The sequence below is a fragment of the Perognathus longimembris genome, chromosome 20, assembly GCF_023159225.1.
Source record: "Perognathus longimembris pacificus isolate PPM17 chromosome 20, ASM2315922v1, whole genome shotgun sequence".
Taxonomy (NCBI): domain Eukaryota; kingdom Metazoa; phylum Chordata; class Mammalia; order Rodentia; family Heteromyidae; genus Perognathus; species Perognathus longimembris.
In genome coordinates this window covers 21,153,673-21,176,854 of record NC_063180.1, presented here as the reverse complement: position 1 = coordinate 21,176,854, position 23,182 = coordinate 21,153,673, and the positions used below count along the sequence as shown (strand labels likewise).

Below are 23,182 nucleotides of genomic sequence, written 5' to 3'. Positions count from 1 at the left end.
CTGGCCAGGCCAACCACACCTGCCTCCTCTTTGCTTATCTCTGGAACAGCTTTCATCAGTCAAAAGAAGCCCTTTGTTCAGCAGGGTGGGCAGTGCACTCCTGTAATCCCAGCTACATGGGAAGTGGGAGGAGGATGATCAAGTGTTCCTGGCCAGCCTAGACAAAGGTAGTGTGATCTTTGCTTAAACAATACAAATAGTTGGGGATGTAGTCGTGACAAAAGCCCTGGGCATGCTAGGTGCCAGTTGCTCACATCTGTAATCCTAGCTGAGGCTGAGATCTGAGGATCGTGGTTCAAAGCCAGCATGGAAAGCCGGTGAGACTCTTATCTCCAATTAACCACCAGAAAACTGGAAGTGGCGCTGTGGCTCAAGTGGTAGAAAGCGCTAGCCTTGAGCAAAAGAGCTCAGGGACAGCGCCAGGCCCAGAGTTCAAGCCTCATGACACAGAGAGAGAGAGAGAGAGATAGAGAGAGAGAGAGAGAGACAGACAGACAGACAGACAGACAGAGAGACAGAGAGACAGAAAGACAGAACAACCCCTGGGCACAATCCCTAGTCAGTGTGGAGGGGGTTAGGGAAGAGAACCAGGGTTGGGGAGCCCAGGAGGTGGGTGGGAAGGCTTCTTGGGGGGAGGGTGGCCCGCCTAGCTTCCTTCTTTGGCCTCTGTGAATTCATCATCCTTCTCTTGACAGCGCTATGCACGCAAAGCTGCCCTGCGTGGCTGGGATAGCGGGCAGCTGCGGCTGCAGCCCTGGTCCCCCGCTGCTTACCAGCCACTCCAGCAACAATTGGATAATCACATCAGTATGTGTTACAGTCAGCGGCTCCAACACAGCCCTTACAAGCTGTACACAGATCAGGGAAACAAATGCCAGCCACTTGCTGTATGTAGTCTGTTGTGGGGGTCAGGGAGAGACTTTATTCACTTGCCTTCCTAGCTCCAATCTGACCCACAGATGGGTCAAACACACCCATAAGCCAATCATAGTGGTTTACACTTGTAATTCCCAGCTCCCTGGGAGGCAAGGTAAAGAGGATCAGAGGTGGAGGCCAGTGCAAGTGAAAAGTTACTGACCGCTTCCCCAATTTAGCCAATATTCTGGGCAAGGTGGTAGGTGACTGACATCACAGCTGGGCTGAGGCCAGCCCTGGGCAAAAATATTTGAAAAGTAAACTAAGGGCTGGGATGTAGCTCAGTGGCAAAGTGCTCACCTAGCAAGTGTGCAATGTCCTGGGTTCTATCCCCAGTACCAAAAAAGAAAAGACACACACAAAAAAAAAAAAAAAAGGAGGAGGAGGAGGAGGAGGAGGGAAGGAAAGAGAAAGAAAAGATGAGCTAAAGATAAAGGGCTGTGGGGTGCTGGGGATATGGCCTAGTGGCAAGAGTGCTTGCCTCGAATACATGAGGCCCTGGGTTCAATTCCCCAGCACCACATATACAGACAATGGCCAGAAGTGGCGCTGTGGCTCAAGTGGCAGAGTGCTAGCCTTGAGCAAAAAGAAGCCAGCGACAGTGCTCAGGCCCTGAGTCCAAGCCCCAGGACTGGCAAAAAAAAAAAGATAAAGGGCTGTGGACATGACTTGGTGATAGGGTGCCAGCCTAGCAAGCATTAAGCCCTGCACCTAAACCCCAGTTCTGGGGCTTGGACTCGGGGCCTGAGCACTGTCCCTGGCTTCTTTTTGTTCAAGGCCAGCACTCTACCACTTGAGCCACAGTGCCACTCCCGGCTTTGTCTGTGTATTTGGTACTGAGGAATTGAGCCCAGGGCTTTGTACATGTAAGGCAAGCACTCAGCCACTGTCACATTCCCAGCCCCCTGATTTTTTTTAATACAAAAGAAAATAATAAAAAACACCTCAGTGGCAGAGCATGTGTCTAGCATGCAAGGTCCTTTGGGTCCAATCCCCCAGCAGCAACTGGCAAAAAATGAAATGAAATAACCTGGCCACTCCCTACATGGCAGAGCAGTTAGGGTGATGGCTGTCCACCTGGCTCCACCTTCTGGTCATGCTGGGAATGACACCTGGAAGTGGCTGGCACTGGCGTGGGGGCTGCCCCCTGACCCCAGGGAAGTGAGGGGAGCCTGGGCCTCACCTGGGAGCCCCCGTGTTTAGTCACCTGCTCAGGACCAGGTCTGGCTGGTCCAGCAGCACTGAGCTAGGACTGGCAGTGACTCTCACTGGGGAATTTGCGCAGCCTGCCTGCCCCGGGGCCATTAGAAGCTCAGTGCTGGTGTCTTTGATTAATAAAAAATGGGAAAGGGAAGTCATGATTATTTAATGCCTGGGCCTGTCTGGGAGTAAAAGTCTTCCCACACAGAGCGCCAAAGGGGGAAAACAGGAACAGGCAGTGGAGGCGGTGAAAGGCCCTCAGGGCCTTGCCATGCCATGTAGAGCTGAGGTTTGACTCAGTAGCCACAGAAGGCATGGAGTCACTTCCAAGATGGCGTGGCCTCGCCTGCATGGCCATCCGACCCTCTCTCCTCATGTCAACCAGCCCAATGACTGCTGCTGGGCGGGCTCAGTGGTGCTGGGAGCACTCAGGGAGCACAGCAGCATCCTCCTGTCTAGCATCCGTGGCTCTCCAGAGGCACACACCTACTTCTGTGCAGGGGCACCAGGGTCCACCCAGGCCATCTGCACCAGGCCACCAGGGGCCAGTCTACCTGCTACACTACGCTGCCCACCCAGGGCTGGCACAGCACATAGGCAGAGGTAGAGTCAGCTGATGGCTACTTCTGCCTTGCCAGGCTGTCCATCGTTTGTCCATGCTTGCCTGCCCCTCTGGGTGATCCAAGACTAATGATCCCACCCCTCAGGAAAAGCCCCCAGCTTTCTGTGCCCCCTTCTGCTGGAGTTAATGGACCCAGAGAACTGGGAGAGAGGCCTTTCTTCTCATCCAGGTTCTCCTGCGGCAGGGGCTAGCCTGTGCTGTCACCCCAAGTCCCCATTGAGGGACAGGGCCCCATCTGGCCTCGCCCTGCCCTGCTCCTCCTGCTTCCCCTCCCTGACCACAACCTTGCCTTTCAGGTCTCTGCTGTCCTGTCACCTGGGGCTCTGCAGGTGCCAGGGCCTGCCTGGCGCTCCTGTCCTCACACACGCCCCTGCTGGTCCCGCTGGACCTGCAGGCAGGCACACACAGGTCCCCATCCTCAACCACAGGGGTTGGGGGAGAGACACGCAGGTTCAGACAAGGGGAAGAACCAGGTCAGGTAGTCACTGTATTTTATTGGAAAACATTGATATATTTTTCTTCACAGCTTGAACTGAACACAATATTGCCCGGTTTAAAAAAAAAAAACAACAACAACATAAAACAAAAAACCCAAAACATTCCGGTATGTCCACGGCCTCATGCCTACCTGCCCTTGCCCTCAGCTCCTGGCTGGGTCCCCCACTATCCCCTGTCCCTCCCTTCTCTCTTGAGGCTGCTGCCAGAGGGCAGAGAGGTCTCCAAGCTGGGCAGGAAGAGCCACCTGATCCACCTGGGGGGCCAGATGAAAAGAACAGAAAAAGGAAACAAACCCAGACCCAAGTGCCCACGGTGACTGACGTGTCCCAGAGGCGGGGGCGCGGACCATGCTCTCCGCTGGGCAAGGGCAGGCAGGGCAGGGGCCGAGGGGGCAGAGGCAGCGCAGGGAGGGGCGGAGCTGGGTGGACGGTGCCACCGGCAGGCCGGAGGCAGGGGCTGCCCGCTCCATGCTCTGCGGGGCGGTGACCGTGTTATTGCAGGTTTGTGCTGAGAGCGTGGCGTGGCTGTCTCCCCTCTCCCCACCCTTCAGCTGGCCTGGCATGGTTGGGACAAAATCAAGCTCTCAAGGAGCATAAAGGAGAAAGAAGAGGCTAACCAGCACGTCACACAGCAACTGTTCCAGGCTGGCTGTGGCGGGCCATGGCCACGGGAGCAGAGCCGCGTGGGATGTTAGCACCAGGTATGTGCAGGCCAGCGTGGCCGCTGGAGGGACACGGGCAAGGGCCACCTGCAGAGCGGCCCCACCTCAGAACCAGCCAGCAGGACCTGATGCTGCCCGCCCTGGCGAGCCCCTCAGGTGGTAAAGGAATGCCAGCTCCCCAAGTCTTCTTGCCCCCCCACCCCCCGTCCTGGGCCACATCCTGTCACTGCCACAATTCTTGATGCTCCTGGGTCCTCTGAGGCCCTCCCGCGCCCTGCCCCCCAGGCTGCTGGGCTTGTGCATGGAAGCACGAGGTGGCTCATGCAACAGCAAAGGCATGCTCCTCTGCCTGGGCCAGGGCCTCCGTCCCTCTCCACGGCTCCAGGACGGAGCTGGCAGCCACCCCAGCAACCAAAAGGACAAACAAAAGCAAACAAACCGAAATGGAGGAGAGCCACCCGGGCTGGAAGAAGGGCAGAGGCTCCCCGGGAGGAATGGGGGGAGGGGGGGATTTTGTGAATGCATCGGGCCTGGAAGATGTGAACGGAAGGGGGAGGCCAAAGGAAGCCATGAGGGGCACAGGAGGGAGAGGAAGGAGGAAGAGCAGTCATGCAGCGTGGGACAAATCTTTTGTTGCTTTATCAGATTCTCAGTCAGTCAATTGGTGTTTGCTAGAACCGGGGTACGCGGGGAGTGTTGAAGAGCGCGAGACCAGGATAAGGGGCGTGGCCAGTGCCCGGGCCTCACTTCGCAGTCATCATCTGTACAAACTCTGCCAAGAAATGGAGGGCCAGGGTGAGCAGGTGGAGCCCGCCCCACCCACCCAGGCCCTGGGCTGGGCCAGGCTGTCTCACCTTCATAATTGACCTGGCCATCTCCATCGATGTCGGCCTCCCGTATCATCTCGTCCACCTCCTCGTCCGTCAGCTTCTCCCCCAGGTTCGTCATTACATGGCGCAACTCTGCAGCACTGATGTAGCCGTTTCCGTCCTAAGCGGTGGGGACACATCTACCCTCAGCTTCCCCTGCCGTCAGGGGGGCCACACACCAGGCTGTCCCTCCTTCAGGAGGGGCACAGGGCAAGCCAGAAGTGGGCCACTTACCTTGTCAAAGACACGGAACGCCTCCCGGATCTCCTCCTCACTATCTGTGTCCTTCATCTTTCTGGCCATCATGGTCAGGAACTCAGGGAAGTCAATGGTCCCATTTCCTGGAAGGAGGGAAAGGGGACAGAGGATGCAGGCTCTTCTGCTGCCCTAAGAGGGCCTGTGGGCTCCTGGGGGATAGGACTGGGGCTGCCCACCCACTCCCGGCGCCTACCGTCTGCATCCACTTCATTGATCATGTCCTGCAGCTCGGCCTCCGTGGGGTTCTGCCCCAGGGATCGCATCACGGTCCCCAGCTCCTTGGTGGTAATAGTGCCATCTCCATCCTTGTCGAAGAGGGAGAAGGCCTCCTTGAACTCTGGGAGGAAAGGGGTGAGTCAGGGTGATGAGGTCTGCGTGGAGCCCTGAACCTCCGTGCAGGCCCCTCCCTGCAGGAAGGAGAAATGAAGCCAGACCCAAGCTGGGCCCCATCTTCTCTGGGCAGCGCTTGGGGCAGGACCATTCTGTCTTTCCCGGCAGTGTGCGGCTGGCTGCCTGCGGGACAGTGCCCTCGCCTGACAGCCTAGCTCTGTATAGAACCAGGGAAGCAGTGTGCGGCTATCTGCGGACAACACTCCACTTCTGGGCCCCTGGCTCTGGCTACCTCAAGTGATGAAATGGACCTAAGTGACGGAGGGGATGAGAGCCAAGAACAACCTGAAGCGGCCAGTCAAGGTTGGCCAAGGCCAGCAGAGGAAGGGGAGGAGCAGTTGTGGAATGCTTTTGGGCATTCCTGAAGGGGAAATGTGGGCACCGAGTCCCTTCTGATTGGCTTTGCCAACCCAGTCTGCCTGTGGGTGCTGCCCACTCCAGAGGAGGAGCTGGGCCCGCGGGGGTGGCAAGGCGTGGGTGCGGTCAGCAGCAACACACAGCTGATGGCCGCTGCGTGGGGTAAGGAGGGGGCTATCAGGCTGGGAGGATGAGGAGCTTGTGGTGCCAAGGAGGAAGACCACAGCTGGGGCCACACTAGGGTGGGAGAGAAGCACGTGGTTCCTGCCCTCCCACGGGGCTCACTTTAGTACCCAGTTCTTCCCACCCTAAGACCTAGGGGAACAGAGGGTGTGGGTGGGGTGAGGTGTGGGACAAGGTGAAAGTAGGGTAGTGTTTGTGAGACAAGAGGGTGGCAGGTGGGGTGGGAGGGCACGCACACGCACACACACACACACGCGCACACACACACACACACACCGAAGTTATGCCGGGGCTCAGCCCAAGCCCCCTTGGGGATGTTGAGGCTCTGCAGCTGGAGGGGGGCAGGAGTGGCTCACAAGGCCCCTGAGCTCAGGACCCAAAACAAGGCAGTTGTCTGGGTTTCCACGTGCCCAGGGCCAATGTTAAGGCAAGGCCTGTAGGACTGTGCCATTGTCTCAGGAGAGCTGAGTCCGCTGCCTCCTCTCACCCGGCCTCTGCCTGGCTGGCCCTGGCCTGCTGCAGGGGCTACGCTTGTCCTCCTGGCAAAGCTGGGCTGGGGGCCCTGGGGCACCGGCGGCTGCTCTGGGAACCATTCCCCATCTGCATTGTGTGGCCCACGGTTAGGAGTGATGCCAGGCCACCTGGGCTGCAGAGGGACACACAGCCAGGATCCCCCCCTCCCCAACTGCACCCTGCTTTGTCGAGCTTTCTTGGGCCTCGGAGGCACTGAGGACATGATCATGTCCCTGGCTTGAGGAGTGCACGTTTAGGGACAGGCGATACACGAGGTAGCACTAAAATTCCTGCAGCCAGCAAGAGCAGCCCGTGGGACTCAGGCAGCCATGGGCAGGCCCTGTGCAGGGAACTGTGAGGGAAAAGCAAGTGTTGGCATGCACAGAAGGGGCTGAGGACTGCAGCCCCCACAGGAGTAGGGTGCTCACCCCTCAGCAGGTGTACAGGCTGGGGGATAGCTCGTCCTGTAGCTTCTGCTTTCAAGGCCCCAAATGATCCTCTGCCAGGAGAGAAACAGAGCGGGGGCGGCCTGGCAGTGAGGGGCATAACAGGGCACCAATGGGTTCTTATGCTGGCCCAGGTCTGGCACTAGGGAGGCATACTATCCATCAAAGGTGGGGGGCAGGTGGACAGGCGGCTTTCCAGAAGCAAGATGGCTAGAAAGGTGCACTCACCTGCGATCTGCTCCTCGGTCAGTTGGTCAGCCTGGAAAAGCAGGAAGGACAGTCAGCCAGTCACTGGGCCCTGGAAGCTCCTCCCATGCACAGCCCGATTTCACATTGCTGAGGCAAGTTTCACAGGGGTAGGTGGGAGGGGCTCAGCATCAAGCATCAAGTCAGGGTTTCAGAGCTGGGTGCCAGGGTGGACCAAACCCCTGGCCTGCCTGGAGCGGGGCCAAGCACACTGCCCAAGAACCACGGATGGGAGGAACACTGTTTTGGTACAGCACTGGCAGATGTGTTGCTGATGGGAGCTGCAGAGGCCAGGAACTAAAACAGGCGGGGCCTGGGCAGGGCAGCAGGAAGATGTCTGGGGCCACCTTTGCTAGCTCTGTGCCATCTATCCCATGGTGTCTTGCCCAGGCACAGTGGACCTGAGGGGCAAAAATTCTCTTAACTCTAAACTGTCCCACTGATCCCAAACCACTTTGGCAGGCGAGCCCCGCCCCCCAGCACACGGGGTAGGCAAGATGCCATTCTGTTCTGTTTCTTCGGGACCAGTGTGGCAAGGAGTCCTAGGGAGCAGCAGTGGTGGTGAGGACTGGACATGTGCTCCAAGGGCTGCAGTGTTTAACCCACTCCAGGGCAGCCAGACTGGGCAGTGGGGGCAGAGCAACCCCTGCTGGGAGCACTGGGAGCTGGGGGCTGTTCTGGAGAAGGCCTCACCATCCCCTTAACCAGCTTGGGTGCAGACCATGCCATGCTCTTCCTGGTTAGGGGGTGGGGCCCCGGCTCTGCTATGGGATTTTGTAGAAGCAGAACCAAACGACTGTGCATCTGTGTCACCCTACAAGAAGGTTCTAGAACTTCCATCAGACTCTTGGTCTACAATCTATCCCCAGTGTGTTTCATGACAAAGAAGAACCTGAGGCTAAGCCCAAACAGGCACTACAGGGATGGAAGGGGTGGCAGAGGGAGGGGAGAGAAGAAAAAACACACATACATATTCTGGAAAAACCCAAAAGTCTAAAAGGGCAGGTTAGGAGCCAAATGGACTCTTCTGTACGACTCAGGCTCCTCCACACTAACCTGGGGGCAGGGCTGATAAGTCCTGCACCCATCTGCCTCCCCGAGCTCCTGAAGGCAAAGGGCCCTGGCCTGACACCTGAGGACGCTGCTGGAAAAGTGAGAGGCCGATGGCTTCTGGTTACCCAGGCCAGCCGCGCTGGGGGAGGGGAGGCGGCCATCCCATCTGCTTCTCATTCTCTTTTCTACCCAGGGCCTCCCAGCCTGCTGCCTGCACTCAAAGGGCCCAAGGTGGCTCTCAGTGCCCGCCATTCCCAGGCCAGAGCTGGAGGATGTGGATGAGATGCTGTCATGCTCAGTCCCTCAGCTCTGGCCAGGGCTGCTGCAAACAGGCGTGGCTCTGCGTGGAGGCCTGTGGGACACCCGCACTTGCTCCCATGCAGCCGTCCTTCCCCCACTCCATGCAGACGAGAGCCCAGTTCCAGCACACACCTCCCTGCATGGGGTGACCACTCCACAAGCAACACCAGCCATTGGCCATCGTTGGCCACCCTGTCCCTAGGCTACTTTCCTTTCCAGCACAGAGACTGTTGACTTTCACCAAAAACCATCTCCTAAATAACCAAGCTTCTCTCTGGCTCCCTTAGGCTTCAGCAAAGGCTGCAGCTTGGGATGGGGGAGGGGAGAGGGTACGATTTCTCAGCCTTGCCCAGCCCCCAGCAAGTGCCAGAGACTGGTGTTTGATGAGATCAGAAACCAAGGCCAGGGCCTCACCCCGCCAAGGGGCAGTGCAGAGCCAAAGTCCAGCCCCAGTTATCAGAGCCTTGTCCCACCCAGACCTTGCTATTACAGGTGAAAAGAAAACTGATCAGGGCCAGAGCCCAGGCTCTGTTCTGAGGTGCTACCAGTGCTGAGGGGGAGCCCCTTACTAGATTCTGCTGGGGAAAATGGGGTGGTGGCAAGAGGAGCCCTCAGGTCTGTGTCAGCAAGTATGAGATCTGATACACGGCAGCAGCCTGTCCTCCCCAGCCTGGCCAGGGAGCCTGGAGGGACTGGGGGGGCAGGGGTGTGGGCAGCTGTTTTTCAGTGGTTTCCCCAGCTGGTTTCCCCAGTGGTGGGAATTTGCAGAGGCATCCCGCAGAGGACCCTAAAAGGAGTAAGAGGCTCTGGGGCTAATGAAAAGTGGCCTGCCTCCCCGACCCCCCCCCCCCGCCCTTTATGGTCAAGTTCTGCATCTCTACCCCGAGAGATCACTGCCACTGACGCCACACTGTACAGACTGGCATGTGGCACATGGAGAAGCAGAAGGTGCTCGGGGCTAGACACCAGAGGAAACCCGCAACCTGTTTGGAAAGGAAGCTTTCTTGGCCTGAATGGGGCAGTGAGGGGGGGAAGGAATGTCTGGGCTTGAAAAAGCAGCCTCATTCCATGCACCCCAAACTTTGATTGCCCCCCACTCGCATTTCATGTCGCCTCAGTGCGCAATAGGGGCCTGAGCAACTACACCCACCTGCTCCCAATGCCCCATCTTCCTGGGAAAGGGAGTCCCCCAGCCCACCCCCACCCCAGCCAGAACGGGCTTTGTCTGGACCTTTCCCTGGAGAGAAGCTGGGAGCTACCCACACCCGCCTCCAGACCCAGGCCCGCCTTGGCTGTCATTCATTTCCCCCTTCATCGCCCACAGATCGACTTCAACCTCGTCTCCCACCACCCAAAACAAGTCCTCCCCCCTCTCCCCTCCCCCTGGAAACCCAGATTTTCATAGCCCCAAGCCTAACACTCCTCCCCAATCACCCCCCCTATCCTTTCTAGTTCAACAGCCTGAACCCACCCATTAGCCTCGGAGCCCTTTCCAGCGACTCCTCACTCCAGAGCCCCCCCACGACTGGCAAGCACCAGTGTCGCCGCTCCCACGACCCCGATGGGTGACCCCACCGGCTTCCGGCGCATCTTCTCACCTGCGCGGTCCCCCCACCCCCACCCGGGGCTCTCCCGCACCCCGCCCTCCTCTGCAACGCTGGTCCTTGGGGACCCTCTTTCCACCTGGGCCTCAGGTGTAAAGGTGACCCCCATACCTTGTCTGTGTCCTGGAACCCCCAGGAGCCCGGCAGGACCCTTCCCACCCAGGTCTCCGGCCCCACTCGCTTCCCTCCTCCCAACGTCCCCAGACCCAATGCCTGCATCGAGGACCACTCCCGGGTCATCTTTTTGGGGAGGGGGATCCGGATACCCCCACTCTGGGATCAAACCGCCCATTTCAGCCCTAAACGCTTCCTCCAGGGGTCCGCAGGCCCTGCAGTACGGCTCACACCCCACCAGGCGCCAGAGTCGCTCTGGAAGCCTGGACACCCCCTTGAGGGACTCAGACGCCCCCGCGCCCCCCGAGGGGTGACTCCAAGGCTGCTGGTGGGGCCCGGACGCCCCCACTCCGTCCGCCTCGGGGCCTCGGCTCGCCGCGCCCCCAGCCTCCGCGGCGGCTCCTCGGCCCCACTCACCATGGCGAGGCCCGAGGTGTCCGGAACGCGGGGATCGAGGTTTCCTCAGCGGCGGCGGCAGCTGCAGCAGCTCGAGCTCCGCCGCGCGTCCGCGCCTCCGCACTCACTGCTCGCCGCGCGCGCCGCCGCGGCCGCCGCCCGCCCCAACGGTCCCCCAACGGCCGCCGCGCGCGCCCCGCCCCGCCCGGCCCCGCCCCGCCCAGCCCGCGAGCCGCCGCACTGCGGCGCCCTCGGATCCCTCCGCGCCGCGCGCGGCCCCGACGGGACCACGGGACGCCCCCCTCCCCCTCAAACCCCCACCCTTTAGCCCAAGGCCGGACTTTGCGGCACGCCGCGCGCGCTCCCGCCGCCGGACTACTTTCAATCGACGGAGGGACACTACACAGGGTGACGCGTACTCTCATCTCTGTGAGCCGCCTCGTTATTGGGCCCGTCCCAAGGCGGAAATAAGAGCGGAGCGCCGATTGGTCCGGACTTCCCTGCAATGCGTCAAACTGGAATGGACCACTGTGCGGCGGTGGTGGGGAAAGCGTGAAATGTGTGGCTGCGTGAGGCCGCGGAGCAGAACAAAGTAGAGGCGGAAACAGGAGGCCTTCTGAGGGCGTCTGTATTTTGTCTTTGTGACCTAGAAGCGGCAAGGAGCTGGCGGAAGATTCAGAAGGACTCTTCTGTCTCTCCCCTCTAACCAATGGAAGATGGTTCAATCGAAAATTATGCTGTCTGGAAGCTCCGCCCCAAGTGGCCCTCCTCCCTAACGGGGTCTTCCAGGTTCCCGCCCACCCTACTCTCCAACCTTAAGGTGTGCTCCACAGGTGTCAGGGACCCTCATCTTGTTTCACTTCTGATCCTAAGACTGTCCTAGGACAGTCTCTGGAGCAGATTAATCCAGCCATTCCTTTGATGAACATGAATCGGGCCCTTGCTCTATGCGCAGCCTTGTGTTTGGCTGGGTGGGGGAGACCATCCTCAATCATTCTGTCCTGGATCACTTGACTGGCTCCAGGGTGCCAGCCAGAGGAGGAAAAAGATTTAATGACACAGTATTTGCTCGTGGGAGCTAAGACAACTTTATGCTCCCTGTTTAAAATAGGAGCAGATCTGTTTCCAAAGCTGTCTTCTCCCCACTGCAGTGATTGGCTGAAGGATGGGCACGTGAGTCGAGCTAGACCAATCATTGTGTGTCATCCATAACAGGATGTAGGCTGAGCCAATGAGAACCTTTCCCTGGATTTTTGGACCTGGAGCTTGTGAGAGTAGAGACCTTTCTCCTTTGGGTGTTGAGGTAGTGGAGGAAGAGGTTTGTTGGTATTTATTTCCCTGGTTCCAGTAGTTTTGATACTAACTGCATCTCATCTTACTAACTGCAAGAATTGTTAAACCAGGTGCTGGTAGCACAGGCCTGCAATCCTAGCTACCCAGGAAGCTGAGGTCTGAGGAGCACACAGTCCACAGTTCAAAGCCAGCCTGGGCAGAAAAATGAGACTCTTGTCTCCAATTCACCAGCAGAAAGTTAGAAGTGGAGGTTGTGGCTCAAGTAGTGGAGCACCAACCTTTAGAGAAAAAAAAAAGCCAAGCCAGTCAAGCCCCATGACCAGCACAAAAGAAAGAAAAAAAAAATTCGCATGTACCACTAAGTTTTTCTTTTTTCCTCCTTTCCTCTTACCCTCCTTCTTCTCTCCCTCTCCTCTTTCTTTCTCATTTTTTTCTCCCTTTCTCTCCTTTCCTTCCTTTTTCTTTTTTCTTTCTTTCTTTTTTTTTTTTTTGGCAAGTCCTGGGGCTTGAACTCTGGGCCTGGGGTGCTGTCCCTGAGCTTTTTGCTCAAGGCTAGCACTCTACCACTTAAGCCACAATGCCACTTCCACCATTTCCTGTTTATGTGGTGCTGAGGAATTGAGCCCAGGGTTTCACTCTTTTTTTTTTTTTTTTTTTTTTTGCCAGTCCTGGGGCTTGGAACTCAGGGCCTAAGCACTGTCCCTGGCTTCTTTTTGCTCAAGGCTAGCACTCTGCCACTTGAACCACAGTGCCACTTCGGGCCATTTTCTGTATATGTGGTCCTGGGGAATTGAACCCAGGGTTTCATGTATATGAGGCAAGCACTCTTGCCACTAGGCCATATCCCCAATCCCTGAACCCAGAGTTTCATGCATGCACTCTACCACTAGGCCACATTCCCAGACCTCTTTTTTGTTATCTGGACAAGATTTCACTATGTAGGCCTGTGATCTTCCTGTCTTGGCCTCCCCAGTGCTGGGATTACAGGCATGTATCTCTGTGCCTGGCTTTTCCTTGATGTTTTCTTGGAGCAGAGCTCACCCTTCAGTCCCTCAGATGAAGATTTTACTTCAGCGTGAAAAACATATTTATATTCTTTAAACCACTGAGAATTTTGGATCTCTGATAAGTCTCTTTGTCAGAGGAGCCAAACATACTTGCCACTCAACTCTATGTTCACCCTTCTGACAAATCCTTTGGAGGGAGGGGGGGCTGGGCTGAGCTCACAAGGCTCTGTTGCTCTGAGGGCTACAGTCTCTCCCCACCTCAACTAAGTAGTGCAGTGGGCATAAAGGCCTGGGACCCAGACAGACATAAGCTCATTCCCTAGCTTCAGCTCTTCCCAGTGTATGACCTTGGACCACCAGGTGGAGTTCTCAGAAACTCAGTATCTTCCTCTGTGATACTTTTCCTTCCTACAACCCTGCAGAATGTTATAGTTCAGGAGTTCAGCAGGGGTTCAACTCGGTGCTTAACTCTGCTCTACATGGCATCAGCCAAGGCATCGAGGGAGAGAGGACACACCTTTAAGCTTGTCTCTGCATTTTGCATGTCTGAAAGCTCCTTTTCTCAGAGAGAGAGAGAGAGAGAGAGAGAGAGAGAGAGAGAGAGAGAGGAGAGAGAGAGAATGCTTTTGAAATTTTTTAAAGCTAGGTGGTTTGGGGGCTGGTATCATGTCATTTCTATTACATTTTGGTACTCAAAGAATGTAGGCAATCTGGACCTGTCAGTAGGGAACACCAGGAACATGCAAACTAGGTGACAGCAAGGTGTGTGTGTTGCTATGTACAGTAATTACGGTAGCAAGTATGCTCATGCGGTTCCTGTATTGACCACGAGATGACGCACTAAATTTCAACCACCAGGTTTTTTTAACCCAGTCCACCCCCCTCATGAGTGTTTTTGTTAATTTAAATAGGACAAAAGTGTCCATTTCTTTATTAAAACCATAAAACTAGAAGAGCTTAAGGTTTTTATCTCACTATGCTTGTGGATGGAAATAATACTTTTTTCTGATCTGACAGAGAAATCCCACAAGTACTTACTTTATTATTATTATTATTATTACTATTATAAAGGGGATACACAGAGGGGTTAGTTACATAAATCACGTCTTTTTGGACAATGTCACCCTTCCCACTAGTATTTAATTTATAAGTAAAAAACAAGTGAAGGTGCTATTTAGCCTCCTAATTACTATGGCAATACATAATCAAGGAAAGCAACCAATCAGAACTGAAGCTTTTTCCTGAGGTTCTTTTTGTTCAGATACTGTAACAATTTCTCAGATAATCTTGGAGATTTTTGTTGTTGTTGTTCAAATTATCCTTTCAAGGACAGATTTCCAAGAAGAGAACAGTCCAGGCAGGCAACAGGAAAACTCATCAGAGCCTAATGATTTGCACTGGATAAGATGGGTTTCTGGAAAATTATTCCCCCATCACTTTGCAAAGTTTACTACAGTTAAGATACAACCGAAAGTCAGAGAAAACAAAATTAACATATTTGTAAATATTTATTAAAATTTAGAGCATAAGAGAAGCCAGGCACTGCTGGGCGCCTGAGGCCTAAGGATCATGGTTTGAAGCCAGCTCATGCAGGAAAATCTATGAGGCTCTTCTTTTTTTTTCTTTCTGTCGGTCATGGGGCTTGAACTCACGAACTTTCCTGCCCTGCTTTGAACTGTGATCCTCAGATCTCAGCCTCCTGATTATCTAGGATTACAGGTGTGAGCCACCGGCTCCAGGTGGTGAGACTCAACACCAACGAACCACCAGGAAACTGGAAATGGTGCCTTGGCTCAAGTGGTAGAGCACTAGCCTAGAGCAAAAGAAACTCTGAGACAGCGCCCAGGCCCTGAATTCAAGTCCCACGACCAGGTGGGAAATAGGAGAAAGAGAGAGAGAGAGAGAGAAGTCTGCTGGTGTTTACAGTCTGGAGTAACCTCACATGGAAGTGAAATGGGTGCTGGGGAAGTGGGTAGGATCAAGACCGGCTTCCAGAGGAGGCAACAAGGAACTGAGTCTGAAGGAAGATGCCGTCTGTGGGAGTTGGCAGAAGCAAAAGGGAGATGGAGAAGAAGAGGGCTGTTGGTGCTGGGAATGTAGCTGAGTGGTAAAAGAGTGCTTGCCTAGCAGAGCATACATCAAGCCCTGGGTTCGATTCCTTTGCACCACATACATAGTAAAAGCAGGAAATGGCGCAGCCAGGGACAATGCTGAGGCCCAGCTGTTAGTGGTGGGCAGGGGGCGTGGCCAACACAGAAAGGCGTGGCCCGAATGGTGGGTGTGGCCGAGGGCCACAAGGGTGGCTACTTGTGGGCATGGTCTCGGAGGGGTGTGGTTTAGGGGGCGGGCTGTAGCCCAGTGAGGGGGCATGGTCTACGATTGGTTGTTGATGGAGGGGCGTGGCCACGTAGAGCAATGGCGTGGGTAGGTGGCCGACTAGGTCACCGGGCCTGTACTTCAGACCCAGGAACCCAAGGCTGTGGGCGTCTTTGAGCTAGTACCTTCTTTGCAGGTAGATGCTATGAACCTCTGGAAAAGCCGAACAACCTCTTGGAGCCTCTCATTGGCAACATACCGTAGAGATTTGCTGGGTCAGGGCGCCATCTGGTGGACACAGGGCGGCAGTTCAAGGACCAGAGGGCGTCAATCATCCACCCTTCCTTCCTTCCTTCCCAACCATTTCCTACTCTGCTCCTGGGGTCCCCGGCGTGACCCTGACACCCCATCCTTACCCTCCAGGGGGTCACTGCTAGAGTAAGGGACAGGAACTTCCAGAGAGCCAAGCTCCAATGTTTTCGACTGGCAAGGCCCCCTGTGAAGGGCAGGAATACAGGGGAAGAGCCCTGGGGAACCCCAGAAAGCTTTGCAGCAGGTGAGAGGGGCAGGGCCAACTTTGGGGTGTGAGGAAGGACTGGAATGGTGGATGAGGCCACTTAAGCAAGATAGGTTGTTATTTTTTTTCTGCCCATCAAAGGTTCAGGAAAGAATTTTTACAAATCCTTCTCTTCTTGCTGTTTCCATGGGAACCTGGGAGAGGAAGGTCCCATCGCTGGCCATTTGGGGGTTATGGCTCCCTGGGAGATGTGTATGGGTGAGGACTCCCGATGCCCCCTTCCCAGCTGGTCCCCATTTGATCAAAGTGCATCTACTTACCTGTATTCTTCCTGGGCCCTGAAGCCCCTGCAAACCACAGACTCCCTCAGCTTCTTCAGGAGCTATACCCTTCCTTCTAGAAGATTCTGACTTTCACATTCACTACTTGGTTTCTAAAGATAGCATGCTGTCCTCACTCAACTCTTCCCCTCCACCTGGGCTCCACGGAGAGAGAATGGAATGGGGGGCTGGGGGTAGGGCAGAGCAGGCAAAAAACAAGGCATGTCTTACTGTTTCATTAATACATGTGGACCTAAGAGGATCTTGTAAGCAAAGAAGAAACTGGATGGAATGTTCTAGAAGTCTAGCACAAAGGCTGGCATAGTAAAGAAACGTTAAAACTAACTTTTTTTGTATGCCAGTACTGGGCCTGGGTGATATCCCTTACCCTTTCCACTTAAGGCTAGCACTTTACCACTTGAGACACATCTCCACTTCTGACTTTTATTTTGTTTTGTTTTGTTTTGTTTGCCAGTCCAGGGGCTTGGACTCAGGGCCTGAGCACTGTCCCTAGCTTCTTTTTGCACAGGCTAGCACTCAGTCACTTGAGCCACAGCACTACTTCTGGCCATTTTCTGTATATGTGGTGCTGGGGAATTGAACCCAGGGCTTTATGTGTACGAGGCAAGCACTCTTGCCACTAGGCCATATTCCCAGCCCCACTTCTGACTTTTTGGTAGTTAACTGGCAATAAGAATCTCATGAAGCCAGGCGCCAGTGGCTCATGAATGTAGTCCCAGCTACTCAGGAGACTGAGATCTGTGGATCACAGTTCAAAGCCAGCCCAGGCAGGAAAGTTAATGAAACTCGTATCTCCAATTAACTACAAGAAAACTAGAAGTGGAGCTATGAATCAAATGGTAGAGAGCTAGCCTTGAGCAAAAGAGTCCAAGGGCAGTGCCCAGGCCCTGAGTTCAAGGCCCACGACCAAAAAAAAAAAGTCATAAGCTTTCTTGCCTGTGCTGGCTTAGACCTTGATCCTCAGAGCTCAGCCTCCTGAGTACAGGCATGATCTACTGTGCCTGGCTTGGTTTTGCATTTCTGCTGGAGAAAAAAAGAGCACCTATTCTGGATCAGGAAGGTGAAAAGGGAAAAAAATAAAAGCAAGAATATAAGAGATAGAGACTAGCAGCTGTACAGGGCCAGGTTGCCATGACAACCCTGCAACCAATTCTTCTTATGTAAAAAACAAGAATGAAAACAAAACCCCATCAAAACTGTTTGCATGTCTGTAGTGGTTTCCCCCCCCCCACTGTTTATGACTTAACACATGCTTATATAACTGCAATAAATTCTCAATAAACAATTCTTATAGCTACCATTCCAAGAGGGGCAACAATGTTCCAGCCTCCATCCCAATGGATGGATTTGTATCTGTTGGTCCCCAGAAGCCTGGTGTGTGTGTGTGTGTGTGTGTGTGTGTGTTTGTGAGGGGGGCTGTCACCTCACAGGGCACACAGGTGTGGAGGAGTCAGGGCTATATGCTCAGAGTGATATTGGGAAGCAGCGGGTTGGGTTGAAAGCTAACATCCTGGCCCAGGCACCCTGGGGTGTAGGGGCAGAGTAGATTAGCCAAAGGCTACAAACCACGTGGACAGCCAGGCACACTTGTGGTAGCTGGTACTGACACTCAATTCTTTTAAAGTCACTGATGATCAGATACATTTGTGGAATCCAGATGTAAACAGGGATTCCTGCCTGTAGTGCTACTTGGGAGGCTAAGCTTGGGAGGTTCTAAGCCAACCTAGGGGGAAAGAGTTTGTGAGACTCCATCTCCACAGAAAAGGCCAGGCAAGGTGGTGCAAGCCAGACTTTCATACCAGCTATAGTGCAAGCATGAAAAGGAAGATCGTGGTCCAGGATGGCTGAGGCAAAGAGCAAGAATTCCATCTCATAAATAACCAGGATAGCGGGGCACTGGTGGCTCACGCCTGTAATCCTAGCGATTCAGGAAGCTGAGATCTGAGGATTGTAATTTGAAGCCAGCCCAGGCAGGAAAGTTTGTGAGACTCTTATCACCAATAAACGACACAGGAAAAGCTGGAAGTGGCACTTGTCTCTAGTGGTAGAGTGTTAGCCTTGAGCAAAAGAAACCCAGGGACAGTGTCCAGGTCTCGAGTTCAAGCCCTAGGACCGGCAACAAACAACAAAAAAACAGAACAGGCTGTGTGGATGTGGTGATCCATGTGTAATCCTTGCTACTCAAGAGGCCAAGATCTGAGTAACTAGGTTTCAGGTTTTAAGCCAGCCTGGGCAGAAAAGTGTGAGAGACTCTATCTTCAATTAACCAGCAAAAAAAGTAGAAAGTGGAGGTGTGGCTCAAGCACCTGCCTCGCGAGAGCAAGGCCCTGAGTTCAAAACCTAGTTTCTCTGAAATGGGATCAAAGAAGAAAGTAAAGAGGACTGAGTAAACCCACTACCCTATCGGTGATGCTGGCTGCCCCCAGGCCAGACCTAGCTGGCCCTGGCTGACACAGAGACCCCACACTACAAATGAAGCTCGCCCCGACCCCAGCCCTGTCCCAACTGCGTGCAGCCTGTGTCCTTGGATTTCTGTCTGAGTCATCAGAGTTCCTCCCGTCTGTTTTCTGAGATGGATAATTAGACACCCGACCCCTGCCCTCCTGGCCTGGAAAGAGGCCTCCACCCTGCCCCCCACCGTCTTCGGATGAGGATGGGTCCCCAGTCCCCTGTGAATTCGTCCCTGTCATCGCTGATGATTAATGCAGGGGCTGCGTCGTCCGCCCTCGCGTCCTCCCGCCCACTCGGCCCTTTAAGAGCATCCCTGGCGCTGCATCCTGCGGTGTTGCCATGGAGACGGGGACCAGAGAGGCGGGCGCGGGCCGTCTGCGCAGCCGCAGGCCCCGCGGAGCGTCTGGACCCGGGCGCGCGCTCAGACCCGGCGGGAGCGCCCCGGCGAGCGGCGGCTCCCCTCCCCCACGCCACCGTACCCCCTGCACCTGGCCGGGGGTCGCGCCCCTCAGTCAGGAACAAAGGCACAGAGCTGACACGTAAGCCTCCGTCGGGGTGCTCGGATTCCTGGTGTGGTGGGGAGATCTCTGTGTCCCGCCAGCCATCAGGCAGAAAGGGGGAGCCCCGAACCCCAGATCTTGCTGCATTCCCCCGCCCACTGCCGTGCACGCAGCCTTTTTAGCCTTGGGCTCTTTCCCTCCCAGGAAGGGTCGGCGTCCCCCACCCCCATCCCCGGACAGCATCATGGCGATGAGCCTTTTCCAGAACTGGTGCAGGGGGCTGAACGTGGACGAGCACAGGGCCCTGCTGGTCACGGGCATCCCCGAGGGCCTGGAGCGGGCCGAGATCGAGGCCACCCTGCAGCCCACCTTCCTCCCCCTGGGCAAGTTCCGGCTGCTGACCGTCAGCGTGGGCAGCCAGGAGAAAGCCAGGGCCGCCCTGGTGGAGTTCCTGGAAGACATCGACGTGGACGCCATCCCCAGGGAAGTTCCGGGCAAGGCCGGCGTCTGGCAGGTCCTGTCGAAGGACAGATCGCAGGACACTCGGGTCCTGAAGCAGATGAAGCGTCTGCTGCTGGACGAGAGGCCCGCCAAGGCCTCCAGGGATGCGGCTACCCCTCCGGCTGCGGAGACCCAGGCGCAGGAGGCCGGGCAGGCTGGCAAAGCGGACCCCGACGGGGCAGCCAAGAAAGCCCAGCGGGGCCGTCGGGGTGGCAGGCACAGGGCCAGGGGCCACAGGCTGGCCAGCAAGTGCAAAAAGCGCGTCCGGGGAGGGCGGCGGGCCCGGAGCGCGTCGGGGGACTCCTCAGATGACAGCCTGGGCCTGGTGATCGAGGAGCTTCAGGCCGAGGACCTGACCGTCGATGAGGACCAGCGGGCGCTGTACGAGACGCTCCAAGCCGCCGCCAAGGAGCTCCTGAAGAAGTGGACCTTCGAGGAGGAGGCCGACGCCGGCGATGGTCCCCGCGAGTTCCTGGCCCTGGTCACGGTCACAGACAAAGCCAAGAAGGAGGAGTTAGAGAAGGAACTCCCCGGCACCCAGTCCATCTGCTTAGACATCAAGGAAGACAGGAATGGGGTCCCCGATCTGGTGGCCTTGATGGCGGTAAGGGAGCCCGTGGAGAGCGACGACTCGGAGAGCGAGTCGCAGGACAATGAGGACCCAGAGACGGAAGGGCCGGACAACCCCGAGTTCGTGGCCATCGTGGCTTACACGGAGCCCTCGGCCCCCTGGGCCCGCGAGGAGATGCTGAAGATCGCGTCGGTGATCCAGTCCCTGGGCTGGGGCGACAAGCGGCAGGAGAGCGAGGCGCTGCCCCAGGTCCTCTCCGTCATGTCCAACCACACCTCGGGCACCCGCGTGAAGGTGGAGGAGGCCGGCCGCCAGGTGGACGCCATGGTGCTGAAGAAGGCCGAGGAGGATGGGAACCTTCTAGAATGCATCTCTACCCTGGCCGAACCCGAGAATCGTCCTAAGGGAAAGAAGGGGGCGCTGGGCTTCCCCGGGAGCTGGGGCAAGGAGGGCGAAGTGCAGGGCGGCCTCCTGGAGCTGGTGGCGCTTCTGGCGGCGCAGGACATGGTCCACCTTGTCAAGGAGGAGGAGGAGAACCGGTGCGGAGGCGCCAAGTGTAACCACAAGAACGATCTAGAAGAGGTCTTGACGTTCCTGGCTTCCCGCGAGCGTCTGGAGTCCAGCGAGGATTCGGAGGAGTCCGAGGACACCGAGTCCGAGTCCTCCGAGGACACCGAGAGCCCGGAGTCGGAGCCCGAGGACCGCGCGTCCCAGAAGCCCCGCGCCAAGCGCGCGCGCACGGGCTCCAAGGGCCTGGCCCGGGGCCCCGCGGCCGCCGTCCCCGCCGCGCCCCGAACCCGCCAAAGCCGCCGGGGAGGCCGGGGCCGGGGCCGGGCTGTCACCCCGGAGAAGAAAGCCGGCAGCGAGGCCTCCATCGATGACGATGCGACGACAAAGAAGAAAAAGAAGGGGCTCGGAGGTACCGGGGCGCGCGCCAGGGCGGCGGAGGCGAAGGGACAGCCGCCCGCGGGCCCGAAGTCCGTCCGCGGGAAAAAGGCGCGTCGGGGTCCAAAGCGGCCCCCCAAATGCCGCTAGGAAGAGACCCCCCCCAACCCCAGCCCTTCCTCACGAGTGGACCTTCCGCCCCTCCTCCCCTGCTTTCTCTCTCGTCCTGCCTCCCCGTGTCCCGCCCGAACCCCGGCCAGCGCCCCACTTCTCCCTCCCAGGCTCTCGGGAGCGCAAAGCGAACCCTCGGACTCCAGAAGCAAAAGAGGTGGCGCACCCCAGGATGCGGCGGGCTCCGGATGCGCCGGGGCCCCGAGGCTTGGCTGGCATCGGTGGCCCCGGGGAATCGCCGACGACCAGCAAGGCCAGTGCGACTGTCGCACGCCTGGCGCCTCCTGTAGTCCCAGCCCCACACTGACAGGGTCTGGGGTCCCTGAGGGAAGTGCCTAGGGGTGTCAGGGCCTAGCTGAGCCCCAGAGGGGCTGGGAGGTAGGAAGAGGAGGAGGAGAGGCGGGGAGACAGAAGCGGAGGAGAGAAGTCACCCCGAAGCACATTGACTGGTAAAAGGTCCACTGAGGGCAGGAGTGGAGGCAGCCTGGGGCTAAAGAGCAAGCTCCTCCCCCTGGGGGGTGGATGGACAGACGGACCTGGGCCTGGGGTGTGGGGTGCCCGCCCCCCACAAACCCCTCCCTGCATGAGACTTCTCCCCATAGGAGTTGGGGACACCTGCTGTGTGTGCCCAGTGACTTTGCGGCCTCCTGGGGCGCCCTGGCTGCGGGGGGGGGGGGGCGGGGCGGGGCGCGCACTGTGCGCCGGCTCCCAAAGCCAGCCTCGCCCCCGCCGGGCCCCCTCCAGGCCCGCCCCCGCCTCCAGCCCCCAGCCCGGACCATCGCTCCACAGCCTCGGGTGTTCCCTGGGGCTAGCAGTCCCTCCAGGATGGGGTCCTTCCCCCACCCAGCCCGTCTCCCCTCATGCTGTGAACGGTTCTCCCCTGTCCCCCGGGCGCCCCGCCCTGGCCTAGTGATGTGTTGAACCCCACTGTACTCTGCCAGGAACCCCACACGGAGGGGGGTCTCCGCTTCCATCTGGTGTTTCCAGCTCCACCCTGTCCCACGTGCCGCCTCCAGAGGGCAGCCCCCTCGGAGGTCCCACCGCGGCCCCTGCAGCTCACACCTGCCAGCTTGGGAGCCAAAGATCCTGTGAGATCGACACTCTCTCTACCCAGTAGTGTAGCCGCTGACCACTCGGGGCAATCAATGTGAATCTTAAGTGTAATTAAAATAAAATAAATCAAACACCCCTTTGTCACAACTGTCACAGTCACAAGGTCACAGCCACTTCCGGTGTGGAGGCCTCGGCCCCCGGGCCTTTGCACTGGCTGTTGCCACCGTTTGCCTAGACCGCCCTTCCCTAGGAAACCAAGAGCTTTTCCACGGCGTTGGCTTTATGTTCAGAGCTCGGATCGACCAGTTTCTCCATGGAGTGGAATCGTGAGGGGGGAGGGGATGCCGGGAGAACCTGGTAAGGACTATGGCAGTCTAGGAGGGCAACCAGGTCCCGAGGAGCTGGATGGGCAGCGTGGGAAACGCTGAGGACCCCGGCGGGCGCAGGGCGTTGCGCTGCAGACGTCGCCCAACACCACGCAGCGAGGGCCCGCCGTGTCCCTACGCCAACCCGGTGTGGGTGCGCGGGTACCCGGAGCGCAGCTAAGGAGACAAGAGGGGGATGGGGGAGAAGCGGGAGAGGAAGAGGGAAGGGGAGTGGGAGGACAGGGAGGGGCTGGGGAGGGAGAGGAGAAGAGGGAAGGGGAAATGCAGCGCGCGCGCACGCGCGCACTCAGAGGTCTCCAGACCCTGGAACATGTCGGGGGCGGGGGGGGGGGGGAGGGGAGAGAAGGAACCGCGAGCGGCAAATTCCCAAAGGAGGACCAGAGACCCGAGACCCGGACATCACCAGGCAGAGGAGCCCGGGTCCCCGCAGGGGCGCCATGCCCAGGGCGGGGTCTTGTGATGCGTGCAGACTTTTGGACAATCGTCCCTACCCGGACCCCAAGGCTATGTGTGTGACCGGGGCTTGCACTCAGGGCTTGGGCTCGCTCCCCGAGCTTCAATGATC

General features: G+C 57.2%; 2 protein-coding genes across 2 annotated transcripts; one reads left to right on the top strand and one right to left on the bottom strand.

The window, feature by feature from the left end:
• Positions 1-3,211: 3,211 nt before the first annotated feature.
• Calm3 (calmodulin 3) lies at positions 3,212-10,802 on the bottom strand. The gene is made up of 6 exons (XM_048369303.1): positions 10,647-10,802; positions 7,141-7,171; positions 5,217-5,360; positions 5,000-5,106; positions 4,751-4,886; positions 3,212-4,668 (listed from the first exon to the last, which is right to left on the bottom strand). The coding sequence occupies exons 1-6, from the start codon at positions 10,647-10,649 to the stop codon at positions 4,640-4,642; spliced, it is 450 nt and encodes a 149-aa protein (XP_048225260.1). The 5' UTR covers positions 10,650-10,802; the 3' UTR covers positions 3,212-4,639.
• Positions 10,803-19,294: 8,492 nt separating this feature from the next.
• Positions 19,295-21,157, top strand: Pnma8b (PNMA family member 8B). The gene has a single exon (XM_048330017.1). It carries the CDS (start codon positions 19,295-19,297, stop codon positions 21,155-21,157), a length of 1,863 nt encoding a protein of 620 aa, XP_048185974.1.
• Positions 21,158-23,182: the final 2,025 nt, after the last annotated feature.